Source organism: Daucus carota, chromosome 9, assembly GCF_001625215.2.
Source record: "Daucus carota subsp. sativus chromosome 9, DH1 v3.0, whole genome shotgun sequence".
Lineage (NCBI taxonomy): Eukaryota > Viridiplantae > Streptophyta > Magnoliopsida > Apiales > Apiaceae > Daucus > Daucus carota.
Window position 1 is genome coordinate 15027149 of NC_030389.2, and position 20622 is coordinate 15047770.

Here is a 20622-nt window from a genome sequence, read left to right on the forward strand (position 1 = left end):
ACGCAATATCATATAATTATCAGATCAACATAACAACTAAAATCATGACAATCATACAAAGATATTCGCAAGCCCGAGGGAAAGTTGAAGAAAAGTTCACGAGTCTTACACAGATAATCATTAAACACAAGTGAACTCACACAACTCCTCGCAGAAAATATTAATACTTAATATTAGTGATCTACATATAAGCATGCAAAAATATCACTAACACTATAAGTATCACAACTAATGCAGTTAGACATGAAACAAAATATCAATTAATAAATCATCAAATATCCAACACAAAAAGTTATGCTTCAAGTATATACACTAATATAAATGGATTCAGCCTAGTGAGAATCTAAGTAACTCCACAAATACTAGTATATCATGACTAAATTCTAACTAGATTCTAACCACATACCAATTACTGATACAAGTCACAAGTCTAGAAACAAATAAGTCATGCTTCAGATTTTATACCTATAAAAATGAATTCAACCTAGAAAATAATCCTAAGTATGTTCACAAATACAGATATATCACGATCAAATTATGACAAAGTTCTCTACTAGATACCAATTGTTAAAGAAGTATAGTTCAAGAAAAATAACATAATTAAGTCATGCTTCATGTCATCTCTAATCATTTAAATCATGAACAAATAAGTCACTTAATTGTCATGCACCATAATTTAAATAATTTGAAATAACAAACACTCATGCTGAAACATATAATCACCATCTAAGCATGCAAAGCAATAAACATGGCAATCACATATAATAGCAAAAAGCACGAGGTACGGGATTTTAAATAAATTCACAAGTCCTAAGTATAGACAATTTAATACTCATGAATTCATTTAATAAATACGATAGACATGCTCATGAAATAAGTAATACCTTATGAAAAATATAGTATGTGATCCACTTGCAGTTAAGTAAAGTGATAAGTTGAATACCTCTGAGACTTGACATTTCAGTTGATGTACCTCTCTTGTACTGATCAAGTCCAGTGGATGTTGGCATAAGTCTTGGCAGATCTAGAATCTTCCAAAATGCGCATATTCAAAAGATCCTTGACTTCCTTTCATTGCCATCATTCTTTAGGCTAACTAGTAGACCATAAAGAATTGCAACTTTCCAACAAACTCATCATATCACTAATCTGCATTCACTTAGCAATTATCTTGCACAAGTGATGTTAGTCCACATATAATATAATCATGGTATCACAGCACAGATAGTTGTATTGTGTGTGCCTTGTATCATGAGAGGTAATGATTTGAATACCAAATATGACTCTAGCAAACAGATATTAAAATAATATGCTAGTAAGAAGTCATACCATGTTCGTGACGATCATCAGGTGTTGGATAGCAACTCATAGAGAGCTGGTGAAGAAAGAGAATACAAATTCTATTGGATCTGCAACTGCAAAGTCCTTGAAATGTTGTATGAAGCTTCATCTTCTAGCTCACTGTAATATCCTGAACCCGAGTCTCGTCAATGGTGCTTTAGTTCAATCATGAAGGTCGTTGAGTCCCCTAAGATGTAGTCCTGAACTTGAAGATTCTATTTCCATCATCTTCATAACCTTCTCTTTTGAAGTAACTCTAAGAAACCAAATTGGCTTGTCCCTCGTAACAGAGCCAAAATTATCCAGTTAGAATCTGAATACCCGACAAGTACTAGGTACCGAATTGTCTTTAGGTCAGGGTATTAGAATCCGCACAATCTGCTTTTCAAATTGATTGAGATCATCTTGCTGTGCAATCACTCAATCTGGATCCCTTTAAGAGCTTCTGAATCTTCCTCAAGTTTCACTTCAGATTGAAACTCAAAGAAATAACATCCTTTCACAATAGCTCTCCTAGTCTTCACTTCACCATTAGGAACATTTAAGAACTAGAACCCGGGAATGATATTGACTCCAAACCCTTTGTCTAAGCAGATACGTTCTTGATATGTCCTGCTCATATTCAATGCGGTGTTGAGTTTGACTAGTGGATCCACCAAATGCTCCCCCTAAGCTGTTGCTGGGATTTCCTTAATAATCCTTATCCTTGCAAAGAGATTCTGCTTGGATCTGAATCATTATTATACCAATAATATCACCTTTAACAGCTTGGAGCAAAGTGTCGTTCAATGTCCTGTCCAGACTTACAATCACCTTCTGTTGATTAATCACAATAACCCTGTAGACTGTAGACTCCATTGAGTAGCCGAGGAAAATATTCTTTGAGCTTCAAATGCAAGACTTGAAAAGAGGCATTTTCCTCCAAACACATACCAAGAGTTAGTGTTTGATTCTGATTGGCCACTGACAAGAATGGTGTCTTTCTGGATTTATCAATGATCAGGGTTCATCTTGATCAACCTTCATTTGTGACTTCTTGTCCTTCGAACACATACGAACAACACGAAAAAAATCTAGAGTAGTCAATGATCATCGCAAAAAGATATCTGGCTTTGTTTGCAGACATGACATTAGCTGATCCGTAGAAATCCATACGTATCATCTGAAGCGGCTCAGTAATGTTGATCATATCTTTGCTTCTGTGCGATGCTCCTTCGACTTCCCTATTTTGACATAACTCATATTCTTCATCCAATAATGAATTCCAGATGAGGTAGTCCTCTCACCAATTCTCTTCTTACGAATATAAAGAGCTCCTTGTTTTGACATACAAGTGCGAGAGCTTCAGATGCCATAGCTAACACTTATCTCATGAAGCTTTACTATCGAAACAGCTCACTCCATCTTCAATTGAAGTTACATATTAGATACGAGCAAATTCAAATCCTTCCTGATTTGAGATAAAACACTATTCCATGAACTGACATAATGTCCTTTGTCAGAGAACAGTCTGATACTAGGAATTTGTGTGCTTTGACTCTTTCAAGAAAGATATGTTTCCATGATGACATTCCAGGAAAACAGGCATGTCCTGCAAGAGAATCTTTGTTGTCATCTTTCAAAGATTATTGACGGAACTGATCACACGATCACATTTGCTAACAGGGTACTTTTGGTAAATATATGATTTCAGCTACTCAGCAAACAGAGTGCACCAAAAATCATATGGAACATATGTAACCTGCAATCACAGATGGAAAGTGTTCTATGGTCCCCAATCATAACTGGGTCCGGATGGATTAGAGATTTTTCTTTAACAGTGGTAACAACAGAATCAACCTTAACATGCTAATTCTTATTTAGACATTGCCCTAATGTGATTCTCAAACATGCTTTTCTAAAATCAATGCAAGTACACGGACATGCATTCATGACAAGAAAATAAGCAGACATGATGTTGAATACACATGGCAAATAATCAAAGATAAGACAAGAGCAAGGTAGGCAGTTATGCAATTCAGAAGATTCAGTACTCTCTACTTAAACCAATTAACACAAGTGTAACAGGTAGCAAGTAGAATTACAGATATTCAATAATCTTCTAAGAGCATAAGGATTAATCCCAATCTGTTGTTATACGGCATTATACTATCTCTATTACCTAAGTTAGTTTTAGATCTAACATGAAGTTCTAAAAGTTCTACTAACACAAGGTAGACATTTCATCATAGAACAAATAAATTCCTTGACAAACAATTCAGATAAATAAGCAAATCTAGTTGTACTAGGGAATTTGAAACTAAGTGTTTTAACAAAGTTATATATGCTAGGATCATAACCCATAAAACTAAGAGTCGTGTTCCAAAGGAAAGCTTCTAATCTCACCATTGCAAATAATCAAATCCTAAATATTCATACACATGTTAAGAATCTGCTAAAGACACATGCACAAGATTATCATCAAGCCTAGTAACTAGAACAGTCATCTAGCATACCAGTTTAACATTTTCTACTGTGATGCTATCATGCTTGTGCTTGTGTGTTAAACAATTCTACTCAGAGATTTATAACATGCTTTGAATATAAAGAAATATGTATTGCATAGTTAGAAAGAATTCGTACCTGAGATGTGCGAGTTGAGTCATCTTCAGAGAATGCTAGGATAGCCAGATAACCATAATCATCCTTCTCATCAGCAACTGATCCAGCTCACACCTTTCCTAAAATAGCATAAGAACTTGTTGTGATGTTTCTTTCAAAACATCCACTTGAATTTCAGACAAGCCCTATCATCCTTGTTTGTCGGGGCTTCAATATATATAGCAACCCTCCTTTTGCTAAAGATACCAAAAATATTGTGTGCGCTGACCAACTCAGTTTTCAAACAGCCTGTTGAATTGAACCCTGAAGAGTCTCCACTTAAAACCAATAGATTCCATCTGAATCTGACATGACTAAACCTCTCAGACAGTGTTATGCTAATCCTTGAAGTTCTATCCTCACATTCTTCAAAAGTGTTAACTTTCGTCGACTTGAGCTTCCTCAAATTCAGCAGTTACAAACTCTTCTGTTCAATCCTAAGGTTCTGACATAAATGCACGAAACTGATTTGGTGCGGTAGTAACTCGATAATTATATCCATAAACCTCCACAGTTCTCTGTCTTTGGTTCAGTTGATTCTGGATGGATTTAGCATTGATACAATTCACTGTGTAATTGTATATCCCTGAATCACTGAGTTAGATTGAAATCCCTTGAAGATTCTTCTGCAAAAACTTCTCTTTTCCTACTACTAGTGGTGCCATTCAAAGTTGACATTCCGAGCCCTGGAAAGATGCTTCATTGTAGATGTAGCAAATTCCCATCCTGATCTAGTGATCTGATAATCAAGTCGGAGTAATTACTCAGATCAAGGCCTGAAGTACCTTCTTCAAAATCCACTTTTAGTAGTACCAAATTAGTCTTCAATAGAATCTTCTTCGAATCACAATCAGCTTTGTCGAACATAGAAAACTGCTTCTAATAATCCTTTGAGAAATCAATTGGATTGGGTCATCAATGTACTTCCATTACCGGTTCTGAGAATTTGGTATTTGAAAGCCCGGTGTTTGTCTTGTAATCTGTCAGCCTGATCTGTCTCAACTAAATGTCAATCTGATTTGTCTTGGAGTAGAATAACTAAAAAAAATTACGGGACACTTGATTATTTAAACTAAGTTTAAATTATAAAGAAAATAAATTTAAAAATAAGTTTTAAAAGATGAAAGAAAATAAAGTATAAAATAAACTTAGTTAAATCTATAAAGTAAATTTAATTATATTTAAAAAATAAATTCATAATAAACTGAACAAGTTTAGAACAAATTTATTTCAAATTCATTTAGTAAATATATTAAAATTTATTAGATAAATTTAATTTTTGAAAATATTCAAGTGTCTCGTCTCCAATTAAATCATAGCTTCCTGAACAAACTAAATTGAACCCTTGAACTGAACTTATATCCATAATCAGTTAAAACCTCTTAAATTTATATTCTAGATTTTAACTTAAATTTAAATCATAAACTATACAAATTTAAATAATAAATTTATAAAATTTATGATAAACTTAATAAAGTCTAAGAGTAAACTTTACAAGTCTAAAATAAATTTAAACAAATTTATTAAATGAATTTGGTAAAGTTTATAAAGTAAATTTAATTAAGTTTATAAGATAAATTTAATTAATTCATAATAAACTCAATTAATAAGTTTAAAATAAATTAAGTCAAATTTATAAAATAAACTTATTAAAATTTAAAGTATAAATTTATAAGTCCCAGTCCAAAGTTCAGTATCCGACGGATAATCCTTGCTTAGGCCTACGGACAAATTCAGCAACACAAACCGGAAGAACATTTCCCCTAATCAAATATCGAAAGCTAGGTTCTTGATTTTCCGTACGATTAGGATCCTGATTTGTATATCAATCAACCTCGCTCTGATGCCAATTGTTAGGTCCAAAGTATCGTAGAAGGGGGGGGGGGGGTTGAATACGATACTCACTACAATTTAAAATTCTTTCGAATCTTGCGGATAAATAAATTGCAGTCCTGTAATGGGTTTCGTGTTCCGGATATTTATAGGGTTGATTTCTGAGGATATGAAAATATTAAACCAACACACAATATTTTCCAAGGTATATCTGTATATTGATAAATACCTCGAAGGTGCTATAAATCCAAACCCGAAGGTTGGCTACAATGGCTACTACTACTTACACTCACAAACCCTAGCTTCTAAATATATATATAATACAAAACTAAGCTAGAGTTTATTTGTGTGTAGTAGTGTGCAAGGCACAAAGCCATTCCACCATAAAGGTGGTGGAGAGTGTTTTTTAATTATGAACCCACATCTCAAGTATTTATAGACTTTTCACAAACTAACCATGGTTAAGTCTTGAAATGGCGCCACTAGAGTACTTCACTCTATGTGAAACACTTAGAAAATATTCAAGTATTTAAACTTGCGCCTGGAAAGAGAAGGTCAAATGTTGCGCTTGTGTTTGGTCAAATGTTGTGCTACACAGTGCTTCCCTGTAGAGACTTAGAATAAATTCGAAGTCAGAAAATATTCAAACCTTGCGCCAAGGATAAGTCAAAGGTTGCGCCGGGTCAAAGGTTGCGCCAAGGGGATGCTCACAGTGTATAAGTCTTGTGACTTAGAAAATCTTCAATGCCAGTGAACTTGCGCCAAACACTACTGTGTTCACCCTGTTCTTTCTCTTCCCACACTTGGTTAATATATATATATATATATATAACCAACTTGCGCCTTTGCTCTCTCTGTATACTGTATGTAATGTAGAGCACTTAGAGATTTTTCAAACCCATGAACTTGCGCCTGTACAGTGGAGGACTCCACAGTTATCTCTCCTCTCTCTTCTTCCAGGTCAAACCTTGCGCTAGGAGCAAAGTTGCGCCAATACAGTGCATCACAGGGGAGAGTGATACTTGTACTTAGAAACATTCTAAGTTACATGAAGTTGCGCCCAACAGTGATGAATCTCACTGTTATCTCTCCTCTGCTCGTTGCATGTGTGTATACTGTGTTGTGGGTTCATGCACATGCAAACCCTAGAGTGCCCTAGACACATGACATCATCACATGCATACATAATATATAATATATTGTGTTGTGTTTATATTAATAAATAAAAGTATATATTAATATATACACATATATATATTATTTATATCAACATATAATAATATATATACATATATTTAAATATATTCTCATATATTTAAATATATATAATATATAATTATATGTAAATACAAATCCAAATATATATAAATATATATAGAGATATATATATAGTTATTTATAAATATAAATATAAACATAAATATATATAAAGAAAAGTATATATAAATATATACATATATATAATATTTATATAAACATATAGTAACATATATATACACATATATTTAAATATATTCTCATATATTTAAATATATATAATATACATATAACTATGTGTAAATATAAATATAAAAATATATATATATATATATATATATATATATATATATAAAGATATATATAACTCTCTCTAAATATGAATATATTTATATGCACATAATATAATATATATATATATACACTTAATTATATAATTGCTTATGTAAAATATAAATACATATACTATATACATATATATTTATTATTATTTTTTTTTTTGCTAAATAGATATGTATTAGAAGAGAAAAGAATGTACAAAGTATCCTGCCATCTATGACTCTCTAAGATAAATCTAAGACAACAGATTTAAACTAGAGAGTCGAGCAAAGCAAAAGAAGAGGGCAGAACAACCCCACAAATAAACAGTCCCAAGAGCTAGTCAAATTGTGATATACAAGTTCTCAGAATACAATTACTACGAACAGCAGCAATGAACCAAGGCTCCCCAAAAATTCGAGCCTGTAAGTCAGTGATGATTCCATGAAGAAGCTTTCGTGGGCCAAAGGAGCCTCTGTTGTGTCTTCTAGCATTTCTCTCTCGCCATAAGTGGTAGGAGGTAACTTGGGCAGCAATGAGAGATATGGTTCGCCTGGTAGGATCAGGACAGGTCATGAGATGCTCGAGGAGGTGCGTCCATTTCCAGTGGGGTAAGATCCGAATCCTGTAAATAGGGGCAAACAGCAAATCCAAGATATAGGAAGTATAAGGGCAGTCATGAATAGGTGGGAGTGAGATTCCACTCCACCTATACAAAGATAACACTGTAAAGTAGGTGTGAGATCCCAATGGTCGAGTCTGTCAAGGGTGCCAAGGCGTTCCTTACAAACTAACCAAGAGTGAAGGCGATAGCGAGGGATCCCCTGTTTGAACCACACAGCAAAAAACCAAGGCACACCATGGCCATGGTGCCTAATTGTATCCCATATAAGACGAACAGTAACATTGCTTCCAGCATTAGAGTCCCAAAAAAGCCGATCAGGATTGGAGGACACAGGGGGAAAAGTGAAGGTCGCCAACCAGTCATCAAAGCGGGCTCGGCTGCGACGCTGAGAAGAAATAGGATCCGGGATTGCCCAATGCCCTTGAGAAATCCAGTCAGAAACCTTGGCTTGGGGGGTGGAGCCAAGATAAGAAATAATAGGATCCCTGGGACAAGAGGCAATAGGGGTCGAATTGAACCAAGGGTCCAACCAAAGCAAGGTCGTGGCTCCATTCCCAATTCTGAAACTGAGGTGGCCTCGAGCTGAGTCACGAAGGGTGAGAATCATTCGCCATATCCAAGAACAATCAGTTGGGATTGGAAGCATCCAAAAGGACTTGTGCTTGATGACAGTATGAATGACCCAATTGACCCATAAAGATGTACAATCTTTGTTTACAATTTTCCAAAGGTGTGAGAGGATTTGAGCTTCATTCCAAGTAGCCGGGTTAGGAATACCGAGGCCACCCTCCTCTTTGGGCAAACAAAGATCAACCCAAGCCACTTTTGCCCCACCTACAGCCAGAGAGCCCTTCCACAAAAACCTGGTCAAGATGGATTGAATGGTGTGATGTATACCCTTAGGGAGAATGAAATGCCTCGTCCAGAAGGAGACCATGGCCAAAAGGACAGATTTAATGAGTTGGACTCTCCCAGCTATAGAAAGCAGAATGTTTGTCCAATCATCAATTCTAGCAGTTAATTTTTCAATTAAAGGCATGCAGTCATTAACACAAAGCTGCTTTGTGATAAGGGGGACGCCAAGGAAGCGCACAGGCAAGGTGCCATGGGGGATAGCATAGGTGTGATCAAACCAAGACTTCAACAGGGTATCACAGTTGTTAAGAAAACAAGTACTTTTCAAAAGGTTGGCAGAGAGACCACTAACCCGTGAGAAAAGAGCAAGGGATGCCATTATGTGCTCAATGGACGTCCTGTCGCCCCTAGAGAAGATAAGGACATCATCAGCAAAGAAAAGATGGGTAAGCTTGAGCTCTTTGCATTTCCAATGAAACTGAAAGCCACTAGGGACTTGGTTGAGAATGGAGGAGAACACATTCATAGCAATAGTGAAGAGATACGGCGATATCGGGTCACCTTGACGCAGCCCCTTAGCACCCTTGAAAAACCCCACACTAGCTCCATTAAGTTTGACAGAAAACTGAGTGGTGCAAACACAGCCCCGTATCCATGTGATGAATCTTGGTGGAAAATTCATAAAGTGAAGACATTCCAGCAAGAAATCCCAATTAATGGAATCGAAAGCCTTATTAAGGTCGAGTTTCAAAGCACATTTTGGGAGCCCAGTTTCACGACCATACCCCCTAAATAACTCTTGAGCAAGAAGAATGTTGTCACTAATTTGGCGACCGGGAACAAAGGCAGATTGAGCCTTGTCAATGAGACCTGGCATTACACACTTGAGTCTGCTAGCAATAATCTTAGAGATGCATTTGTAGATGGTGGAACACAAAGCAATTGGCCTGAAATCTTTCATGCAAGTTGGAGTCCTTGATTTAGGAACCAATGCAATGAGCGTAGAGTTCACCCCACAGTGCATGGGGGCACCCTCAAAGAAACTACGAACCGCTCTACAAAAGTCACCTCCCAAAATAGTCCAAGTGGCCAGGAAGAATTCTCGATTAAAACCATCAGGGCCCGGAGCTTTACCAGGTTTAAGCAACTTAAGAGTTTCCAGAATCAAGTCATCCGTAATTGGGGCAAGGAGAGCCTCATGAGAATCCAAGGTCAGGGTGGGGCAAGAGAGGCTCCCCCAATCTAGAGAAGCTCTCACCCCTGCAATCCCGAGCTGAGATTGGAAGTGGGAGACCGCCACATGGGCAACAGCATCGTGACCATGGACGAGGTCACCATGTTGATTTTGGATGGAGAGAATCTTGTTTGTGTTCCAATTAGTGCGAGTCTGGCCAAAGAAGAATTTGGTATTCGAATCCCCCAACTTGAGCCATTTACATCTAGATTTCTGTTTATAGAGCTCCTCCTCATGGTTAAGAGCTCGGTTAAGAGCATTGATTGCAGAGTCCTCATCCAACAAGAGAGCTGCATTTCCCCTATCAAGAGCCACAGAGTTTTGAATAGAAGCAAGGTGCATACGACATTGTTGAACAACAGAACGGACATTCCCATGCTCTCTATTCAAAGTCACCAAGTTTGCTCGAACAAGTTTGAGCTTTCGCCAGAAAACCAGTAAGGGATCCCCAAAAAACTGAGTGTCCCAAGCCTTCGCAACACAATCAAGAAAGCCATCAAGATTAATCATGTAGTTAAAGAACTGGAAGCTTTTGTGCACCCTGGGCACAGAGTCACAAACAGAGATGAGAAGAGCATGGTGGTCCATGATGCCCCTATTGTGGACCACAACCTGGCTCGAGGCAAATTGAAGAAGCCAAGAATCATTTACAAGAACTCTATCCAATCTTTTGAAGACAGGGTCCATATCCCTTCGATTATACCAAGTGAAACTATCCCCAATAGCCCTCAAACAAGTGAGGCCCTTATCAGTCACACAATCTTTAAAAGCTTGCATCTCAGGAGTCCAGTGCTCTCGACCCCCATGGATCTCAGAGATGCTCAAAACAGTGTTGAAATCCCCAGCCAAACACCAGGGTTCACCCGGGTCAAAAGAGGAAATAAAATCCCATAAAGGCACACGATCACATCCATCATTAAAAGCATAAACAAAAGTAATTATGAAGATGCAATTAGTCTCTTTAAACAAAGCACGACAGGTAATATGTTGGGGACTAGAGTTCAGAACAGAAATAGTCCAAAAAGCAGCATCCCAACCCACAATAATACGACCATTGTAATGATCAGCATGATTAGAAATCCAAGACCAGTTACGCTTAATTCTATTTACAACCTTGGACAAATTTTGAGATTTAACTTTAGTTTCAATAAAAGCAGCAAAGTTAAGATGATTAGAATCTACGAAATGAAGGGCCTCTTTCTGATGAGACCTCTTATTAAGACCCCTTACATTCCAAGTTGCACAATTCATCAAAAAAGATTGGAGTTAGTCACCTTACCCCGTGACCGAAGGCTTCTTTTGTTTTCAATTTGAGTGAATCCATCTTCATCAACATTCTTGCCCCTCTTGCTCGGGGATGCTAAAGGTGGAGAAATCTGTGGGGACTCTGTAAAAAAAGGCCCGTTCTGACCCTTTCCTTTGCTCTTCTTTCTTTTGTTCTTGGGAGATTCCATCACAGTGGCACATGATGGAGGAGCATTATAGGCTGGCAAAGCACACACAACCTCAACCGGTTCAATATCCATCTCAACGGGAGCATCCACAGGTGCATCCAAGGTCACAGCAGCATTGGAGCATACCAGGGGCGCATCACGCGCACTATCGAGCATAATAGCACTAGGGTGCTTCAGGGGCGCATCCTGCGCATTCCCGGGCTCAGCTGCGCTAGAGCTCTCCAAAGGCGCAGAAGGGGCATCCACGGGCACAGAAGCACGAGGTGCATCTGTAGAGCACTCCAAGGGCACCACAGGGCTGTCATGGGGCAAAGCCTCTCCAAAAGGAGTAGTGTCAATCAAATTCTCAGAATTGGTATTCAAAACCTCAGTTGCAGCTGAAGCATCAATCTCACCATCTTCTAACACAGCAAACTTGTTGGAGGTGCCAATATCATTCACAGGAGGGGTGGGCTTAGCAGGGGTCGATTTAGCAGGGGTCGGCTGCACAATGGGGTCCTTCTCCACAGGGTCAACCTTTTCTTTCCCCTTCTTTGTTGGTGCTTTTTCTTTAGTTGGAGGCTTTACATAGGAGGGATTCTTCTCACAACGTGAGTCATAGTGGCCAAAAGCCTTGCAATAGGAACATGACTGTGGAACCGAGGAGTAGTCTACACCCACCCTCACTTTAATCACCTCACCAGAATCCTCATCAATAACAGGAACCCAGACAGCCTTAGGATAGGCACAGTCATATGTGATCTCAACAAGAACCCCAGCGTATTTCATTGGATTCAAGGTGGCAGTTTGGTTATCAAGACTGATTGGGACACCCACAGCACTAGCAATGTGCTTGAGACCCTCTCTAGTCCAATAAGAGTGTGGAACATCCACCAGTTTGATCCATGTAGAAACTTTTTTAATGACATTCTTTTGAAAACTAGCCCCATCAGTCCAAGGAGCCAGATAGAGTCTCTTGCCCCCAAGTTGAATAGAACGTAGAGCCATAACCTTCTTCATCTCAGCCTCGGTTTCAAAACGAAAGGTATAGTATCCCTTCGAGTTATAATACACATTCTTCAAGCCTTTATTAGACCAAAGTTTCATGGTCTGATCTTTAACATATTTAAACTGCAAACTGGCACCAACAAAATGCCCAATACAACTAGAGGACCACTGTTTCCGAGCCTCAATTAAGAAAGAGTGGGGCAGCTCCAGAGTTGCCGTCCCATCTCCATTAAGTGAGATCTTTCTAGGGGCATCCTTAAACCCATCATCAAAAGGCCCCGCCTTTTCACCATCACCAACAATTTTAGACCAAGTAAGCCTGGGAACAGTTGAGTCTCCACAGCTAGTTGACTCAGAACTTGAACAAATTCTAAGAACCCCATTTTGAACCTCAAAATTATTTTTTAAAGACTCCAACGAACTAGTCTTTACACATCCAAGATCATCCATATTTCTAGCATATTTAACTGATTGAAACTTGATATATTTATTTAAATATACATACATATAAATATACATATACATATGTTTAAAAACATATATACATATATATTATATATATTATATTTAATTAAATATACATATATACATATATATAAATATATTTGTACATATACAAATATATAAGTGCACACATATAAAAGATAAGTCACTTCCTGATATGGCTTTGTGTGGAAGCTTGAGCATTTGAGCGGTAGACTTGATACAGCTTGCAGAGGCTAGGCATTTGGCTTGGCTTGGCTTTGGAACAAATGACTTGATATGACTGGATCAATTCTTCGATCGATAAATACTTTGCAAAGCTCCGTACGTGCTGACGCTTAGTGCACTGGTCTGGTTCACAAGCGACTAACACTGAAGTTAAACATTGTACCGTCTTTGTCAGCAAACATTGATCAGTCGGTTCCGGGTTAGTTTATGCTTCAGTTTGTTGATTATAAATAACCAACCAAGATATATAAAAAATATCTTGCTTCAGGGGTTGCACTGAAATCTTTCGAGTACTTGGACAACATCTTCATTGCTTCCACAATCTTGAATACTTCAATCTTTATTCTTCACTGAGGCATGAACATATTAATGAACTTCTTCCAGTGAACTTATTCCTTCAAGACTGTAGATGGCTTCTTCAACCTTTGTCTTCGTTTCTTCCGATTCCGGTGCAGGCGTAGTGTTATTTACTTGTCCTGTTCTATTGTTGAGTTATCATCCCTATGTAACAGATAGGGTTGTCTTTACATTTAGACTTACATATACTTTGTAGTTTTATTATTCTCTTCTTTATTTTAATTTTGTTATAGCAGTAAAAAATTCCAGTTCAAATGAAAACGTCATGAGATACAAGTTTTTAAATATTGCTACAAATTTGTTAAATATTTATTATAACTATTTTCAATTTACTTAACTTAAATTCATAAGTTTTTTTTTATTCTCAAACATAAAAACTGTTATAAGAAATTAAATAAAACTTTAAAAGAATATATGAAAATAAAATTTTGAATATAAAAAAGCATTTAATTTTTTGAAAGAACAAAATTTTATAACTTAAAATTATGTTCACGTAGAAAAATTGTTTCTACTTTGTTGCTTATATTTATGATTTATATGATATCTTCACATTATCTATAAAAAAATATTTAGTAAATAAAATTTGAGTATTTCTAATATGAAGTATTTTGTCAAGTATAAACGAATTGCATAAAAAAAAATTAATGACTGCATTGATTTCACGGTTGACTGGCTGTACAGGAGACCAGCGTACACAGAAAACAAAAGAATAAATGAAGGATATTATGGTAATCTCTGATTACTGCACAGAGTAAAATATTACTGCATTTAGCAATCATGAAAGATTTTTACGAGTTTTTCAAAGTAAGTTTTGTAAGACTTCCTTGCTAATTTTCGATAATTATTTCATATTTACTCAAATATTATAAACTTTTCTCTTGATTATCAAATACGAGTTACTATAAAAAAAGGCTCCATCTCTCACATTTTCCCGTATTAATGCCCCGAATATCACATTCTGGGAGAATGACACCAAATATCATCTAAAAACGAGAGATCAAACAGCTTTTTCTATTTTCACTGCTAACGCCATATTATGTGGCGTTTTCCCCTTTTTTATTTAAAAACTTGTTTGTAATTAAAAGTCAACTTTGATGAATACATACCAGATGAAATACGAGTACATGCCGAAGAAAATTGAGAGCGTGGTGTTGACATCGAGCTCCAACAATTGTTTGAGGAACACATAAGCAATTGGGTCCAACATGGGTTAAAATCAATTACAGCAAGTGTTGTTGGTGGGTAGTTTATGTTATTAGGCACATTGGAACTTGTTAGTTGTTGTAATGCTTGAACAGAGGATTTTGACACCTTCAAAACATCTTTTCAAGTGTTTGGTTTGAATATAACATCTCGCGTTTTAACATCTTATCAATGCAGGTCATTGGGTCTGCGTATTCCGATATTGCATTGTAGGTTTTTAAATGTTGATGTTAGTAGTGATTTTATAAGTACATCTGTCATGTTATATTATCGACAAACTTGTTGTACATCAATATCGTCATTCTCTTGAAGTTCATGAATGTAGAGGAATTTTGGTTAGATGTATATTATTTGCAGGATACATAAGAGCATCAATTGTATTGAGATATGCATTTTCAGGTCCAAGACCTTCTTCATCCTTCAATATTCTAGGTCGGAATGGATTTTGTTTTTCAACTTTTAAGAACCTTTTCAGTATATTTTATTGACGGGCAAAGATGTCTAAAGGCATGCTCACATGTTCACCTAAAGATCTTTTATTTCAAATCCACTTTCAAATAGTTAACAACATTATTAGTACCAACAATATATAAATCATCCATACATACAACAATAATAACAATACTGGTTAGTGAAAAAAAATGCAAACACGAGGACACATTTTATTATCCCTTAAATCATAAATCCTGATTCCCAATTCAATGCCTTTCTACACCCCCCGTCCTCAATCTTCATACTTATTTACAAAATATGCCATCAAAAATTGCTCAAAATGACTACATTGTTAACTTCAAAAAATGACAACCCATGTACACTTTCTATTTTCAGCTTCTAGGAAACTTTATTCATGTACATGTAATAAAGTATAATAATATTTGGTAGTCACGTGCTGGTGTCTAACCAATTTTCCAAGCTTCTATTCATCCAGATATGTATGTTCACACTGCTTTACCACATGTCAGCTGCAATTTTGTCCATATTGACATCTCTTTCTTCTCTTCTTCGGAAACAAACGAAAGTGAGCTGCTGTACCGTCTTTTTTACTTCCTCATTTGCTTTGCTGTGATTTCAAATTCAAAATTTAAATTCATATCCTCTAATTGGATTCAAACTCATTCAATCTCATCTCTTATCATATCAAAGCTCTCTGACCTCGCACCTCCGCCTGCTCCATGTAAGAGCCCATCTCTCTCCTCCTGAATCTCTTTATCTTTCTCTCTCCCTCTCTCCGGCTGTCTCTATATCCCTCTTTATGTTTCTTCATGTTTCTGTCTGTCTGGCTGTCTGTCTCTCTCTCTCTCTCTCTTTTCCTTTCCCTGAGCCTCTTCTTTAGTCACAAGTTAAATGACTCCAGCACATATTGTGTTTTTTCTGTAGATATTTGAGTTTTGATGTTGCATTTGTTTGGTTTATTATTTAATTCACATCATCCCATGTATTTATTGATGAACTTGAGGTAATGTTTATTTGGGAATCTAATCTTAATAGGTATTTTTACTTATATTTACGAAGTGTTTGATAAAATGTGTCACTAAATTTTTTATTTTTTTGCATTAGTTATAGTTATAGTGGGTGTGTGTGGGGGTGTGTGTGTGTGTATTTTTGTATTCTCGTCTTTGTATTCTTAATATTTTACTGTCCTAGGTGTTTTCATGAAGAGTTGGGGGACTTTTTGACTTCGCAAATGTGGCTCATGATATGATGCACGCATGGATATGCATTGAAGGTAATGTTCTCTTCCTAGCCTTTCAAATCGAAAAATTCTAATGAATCGAGTTTGCTGATTATGGTGTACAATTTGAACCTGACTGAATATTGTTTGCTATTTGGTCAGTTGTAGCTTTTAGGATGTTGCTATTTTCTTTACCAACTTTTGAGGTGGTAATTCTTCAATAGGTGTACAATGCATCCAACTTCTTTGTAATAGGCAAAAAGTGTAATTATGTTAAGAAGTAATACATCTTACACGCACCAACATGTATCAAGTGCAGGGACAAATAATGCATCAGCTGATTTGAAAGGCATATGTTCAGCCTATTTGTATTTAAAGAGGTACAACTCAACTCTGATAAGAAAGCTCAGTAAATAGCAAGTCAACGGAATCCGTACGAAGAACGTCAAATGATTTATGGGAATTATATGTCAGATAAATTCCAGGATGCTGCTGCACACCACTGAAAGAAGTTCATTAATATGTTCAAGCCTCAGTGCACAAATAATCTTTTGTGACACGTCCAGGAGTTCAGAAGATATAAAGTTTCTATACGTTATTTTATCAGAAGATTCCAGTTAATGAAGAAGTACTTACAAGATGAAGACTCGACGAACAAATCAAATTCTTAATGTTTATTTGACAAAGAATATTTGATTTAACTAGATACAGATGAACCAGACAGTGCATCTGTGTATCAGTTATTCAAATTGAATATTTGAAGTCAAGCAGAATTGGTGGTTCGTTCGTCCGACTGATCAAGACGGAGTTATTAATGTTTAAAGAAGACGGGAAGCAATTCTACTGAAGAATGGGTGATTTAATATTTAATAGATTATTATTTCACTTCTCAAATAATTAAATTAATTATGTAATTTATTTGTTAAATTAATTCACTCTCGAATTAATTTAATTTATGAATTTATATGATTAAATTAATTAAGTGGATAATTTTCTATTTAAATATAATCTACAAATTACATTTCAATCACCTACACTTTGGCATCAAGACAATCTGTTTTGTCTTGTTAATTTGTAAAGGATTCGGCAAGACAATCTCTTTAGATTGTCTTACCGAATGATATGTAACTTACAAGACAATCTCAATTGTCTTACAATGTTCCTGAATCAACTGCCAAGACAACCAGTCATTGTCTTACCGAAGAAATCAGGAGGCGTGCAAGACATTGTTGATTGTCTTACCGAATGATGATCAGCAAGACAATCCGTGATTGTCTGACCGAAGTTGCATTGCCTGCAAGACAATAGATTGTATGACCGACACATGAACTCCTTCAAGACAATTATGAATTGTCTGACCGATGGAAGGCTTCCAAGACAATTCTTGATTGTCTGGCCGAATAGCTCCTGCAGACAATTGTAATTGTCTGACCGAAGGTTAATTGTCTTGCCCTTCCTTTAGATTGTCTTTCTGCCTTGCTTTTGGCTTGCTAGGCAATTGTAATTGTCTTGCCCTTGCTAGATTGTCTTTTCTACTTGTGATTGTCTTGTCTTTCAATTGTCTTACAAGTACAAATGCTTTGCCTATAAATATGGCATTGCATCCTTCATTTTTAGTGTTCATTCACTTTGTAATCAAAGCATTTGTAAAGCTTTCAAGTTGTTCGTAACTTGCTTGATCGTTATATCCACAGTTTTCTGTGCTTTGATAACCCGGTTGTTTTAATCACTGAATCTAGAATATACCCTGTCGAATTTATTCTACGAACCTTAGTGGACATTAAAACTGAACCATTTTAATTATATAACGACTTCAAACATTGTTATATTAATTAATTATAATCTGATTAACAAATCATATTCAATCAGATTCACTTCCGCGACGATTTGGTACTGATTGTATTCAACCCCCCCCTTCTACAATCATATCTGGACCTAACAATTGGCATCAGAGCGGTTGATACCATTTTTCCGTATCAGATCCTATACACACTCTGTAACGTCCAAATATTTTTTATTCGAATTAATTTTATTCCAAAAATTAATTTTAATTTAAAATATTTTTCTTTCAAAAATCCAAATCTCATCCAAACACTATTCATTTCAAATCCTTAAACATGAGTACACAAAAGATCAGTAGCATCAAAATCCCATCGTTCAGCAAGGAACACTTTGGCCTATGGAAAAGGCACATGTTCCTATTCCTCCGCACTGCGAACAGAAAATACATCGGGATTTTAGACAAAGGTGTTACTACTCCGATGAATGTCATATTAGCACACGAAGAGGATGGTGTGTTAATACCTCATCAGATCATTCCGAAAGAACTTTCTGAGTACACAGATGAAGAGAGTGAACAGATGAATTTAGATGATGCTCTTCAACTAATTTTGGTTGAATCTCTAGATCCAGTGATGTACAATGCTGTTGTAAATTGTAAGAACGCCAAGCAAATCTGGGATACGTTAGAGATTATCAATGAAGGCTCAGAGGAAGTTAGGGAAAACAAGAAAGAGATACTGATGGCTCAGTATGAACAGTTTGGTTCCCATCCCGGTGAAGGGATTTCAGAAGTATTTATCAGACTTAATAATTTGATAAATAATTTAAATCTGAATGGGAAATTCTACGACAAGAAAGAGGTCAACATGAAGTTTCTCTTAACCCTTCCTGAACATCTGGAACACAGAATCACTGCCATCAGGGAAAGCAGAGATCTGAATGAGATTTCTCTGGAAAGACTCTACGGAGTTTTGAAAACTTATGAACTGGAGCAAGTTCAGAGTAAACAGAGATATGGCTGGGGTAAAACACAGAACCAGTCGAGAGCTCTAGTTGTTGAGTCACCGGTACTGGAAGAAAAGAAGAAGGATGTTGTTGTTCCTTCTAAAACCACTCAGGAATTTGTTGTACCTGAGATGGGTCAGACTGCTTCTTCCAGTGGTGACGAAGAGTTCTATACAATGGAAGAACTTGAACTGTTAGAAGATCAATCTCTATCCCTGTTTGCCAAGAAGTTTGGAAACATGAGATTCCGGAAGAACCCTTCCTATAAATACAAACCTACTGTTAGTAAGTTTCAGAAGGGAGGCTATTCATCTTCAACAAGCAAAGGAGGATACAAGACTGGGATGGTGGACAGAAGCAAGTTCAAATGCTTCAATTGTGGTGAACCTGGACACTTTGCAACTGAATGCAAACAGCCCAAGGTTCAAGGAAAAAGAAAAGATTCGTATGATGAGCTGAAGCAGAAGTATGATGCACTGGTTAGAAAGCATCATGGTACTTCTGGAAGTCAAAGCTTCAAGAGCAAATCATATCTAGCAGAAGGCAAAAGCTGGGATGATACAGATAGTGATGAAGAGGAGCAGCTAGGGAATGTTGCTTTCATGGCTAATACTGGATCATCTTCACCTCCTCCTGCTGGAAGCTTTCAGGTAGATCCTACATGCCCTAAACTTTTTATGCAATTAGGACTCGAAAGAGATGATGCTATTAAAAAGTTGAAAGCTGCCAATCTTAAAATTGACACTTTAGTCTTAGATATTCATACTTATAAAATGAATGAGATGAAAGTATTAAAACCTAAAATAGAACAATTGACTATGGATTTAGGATTTCAATGTGCTAAAGTCAAAGTTCTAGAGAAAGGTGAGATTGCTTTAAGACTTCAGCTAGACGAAGAGAAAGTGAAATGTAAAGCCTTTAAGGATGCCTCCATGATAGTCAAAGAACTTAATGATAAACAAGAGATCAAGAGAACTGTTGGAATAGGCTTTGACTATAACAAATCTGTAGGTAAGGCTAGTAACATTACTCCCTTTAAGAAGAGTGCAAAGGAGAGAGGAATTCCTTTTGTTTTGAAAGATTCCCCTCAACCTTTGTTTAAGGCCTCAGAAGCTGAACCTCTGTTAGAAACTCCTGTTGTCATTAAATATGAACTCAAACAGGAAGACCTTAAAATGAAAGAGAGTAATGAGAAGAAAGATGAGATCTTGACATCACTGAAACCAATCAAAGTGAAAGGCAATGTTAGGTTGCCTAAAGCTGGTTTAGGTGTCAACTCTGAAAGAACCAAATTCAACAAGCCTAATAGTTTTGTGAACAGTAAGAACAGAGATAACAGATGTCATTC

The 20622-nt window shown here is 36.4% G+C and overlaps 1 protein-coding gene across 1 annotated transcript; it reads right to left on the minus strand.

The window, feature by feature from the left end:
* Positions 1-7728: 7728 nt before the first annotated feature.
* Positions 7729-12994, minus strand: LOC135149432 (uncharacterized). The gene is made up of 3 exons (XM_064085158.1): positions 11378-12994; positions 8185-11216; positions 7729-8098 (listed from the first exon to the last, which is right to left on the minus strand). The coding sequence occupies exons 1-3, from the start codon at positions 12992-12994 to the stop codon at positions 7729-7731; spliced, it is 5019 nt and encodes a 1672-aa protein (XP_063941228.1).
* Between the last annotated feature and the right edge of the window lie 7628 nt (positions 12995-20622).

What these genes read in the sequence shown, in the direction of transcription:
- LOC135149432 (XM_064085158.1), bottom strand. Translation starts at nt 12,994, where the DNA reads ATGGATGATCTTGGATGTGTAAAGACTAGTTCGTTGGAGTCTTTAAAA. An exon ending in GCCTTCGGTCACGGGGTAAG is followed by an intron (nt 11,217 to 11,377) that starts GTGACTAACTCC and finishes AATTTGTCCAAG; the next exon opens with GTTGTAAATAGAATTAAGCG. An exon ending in CGCTATCGCCTTCACTCTTG is followed by an intron (nt 8,099 to 8,184) that starts GTTAGTTTGTAA and finishes ATCTTTGTATAG; the next exon opens with GTGGAGTGGAATCTCACTCC.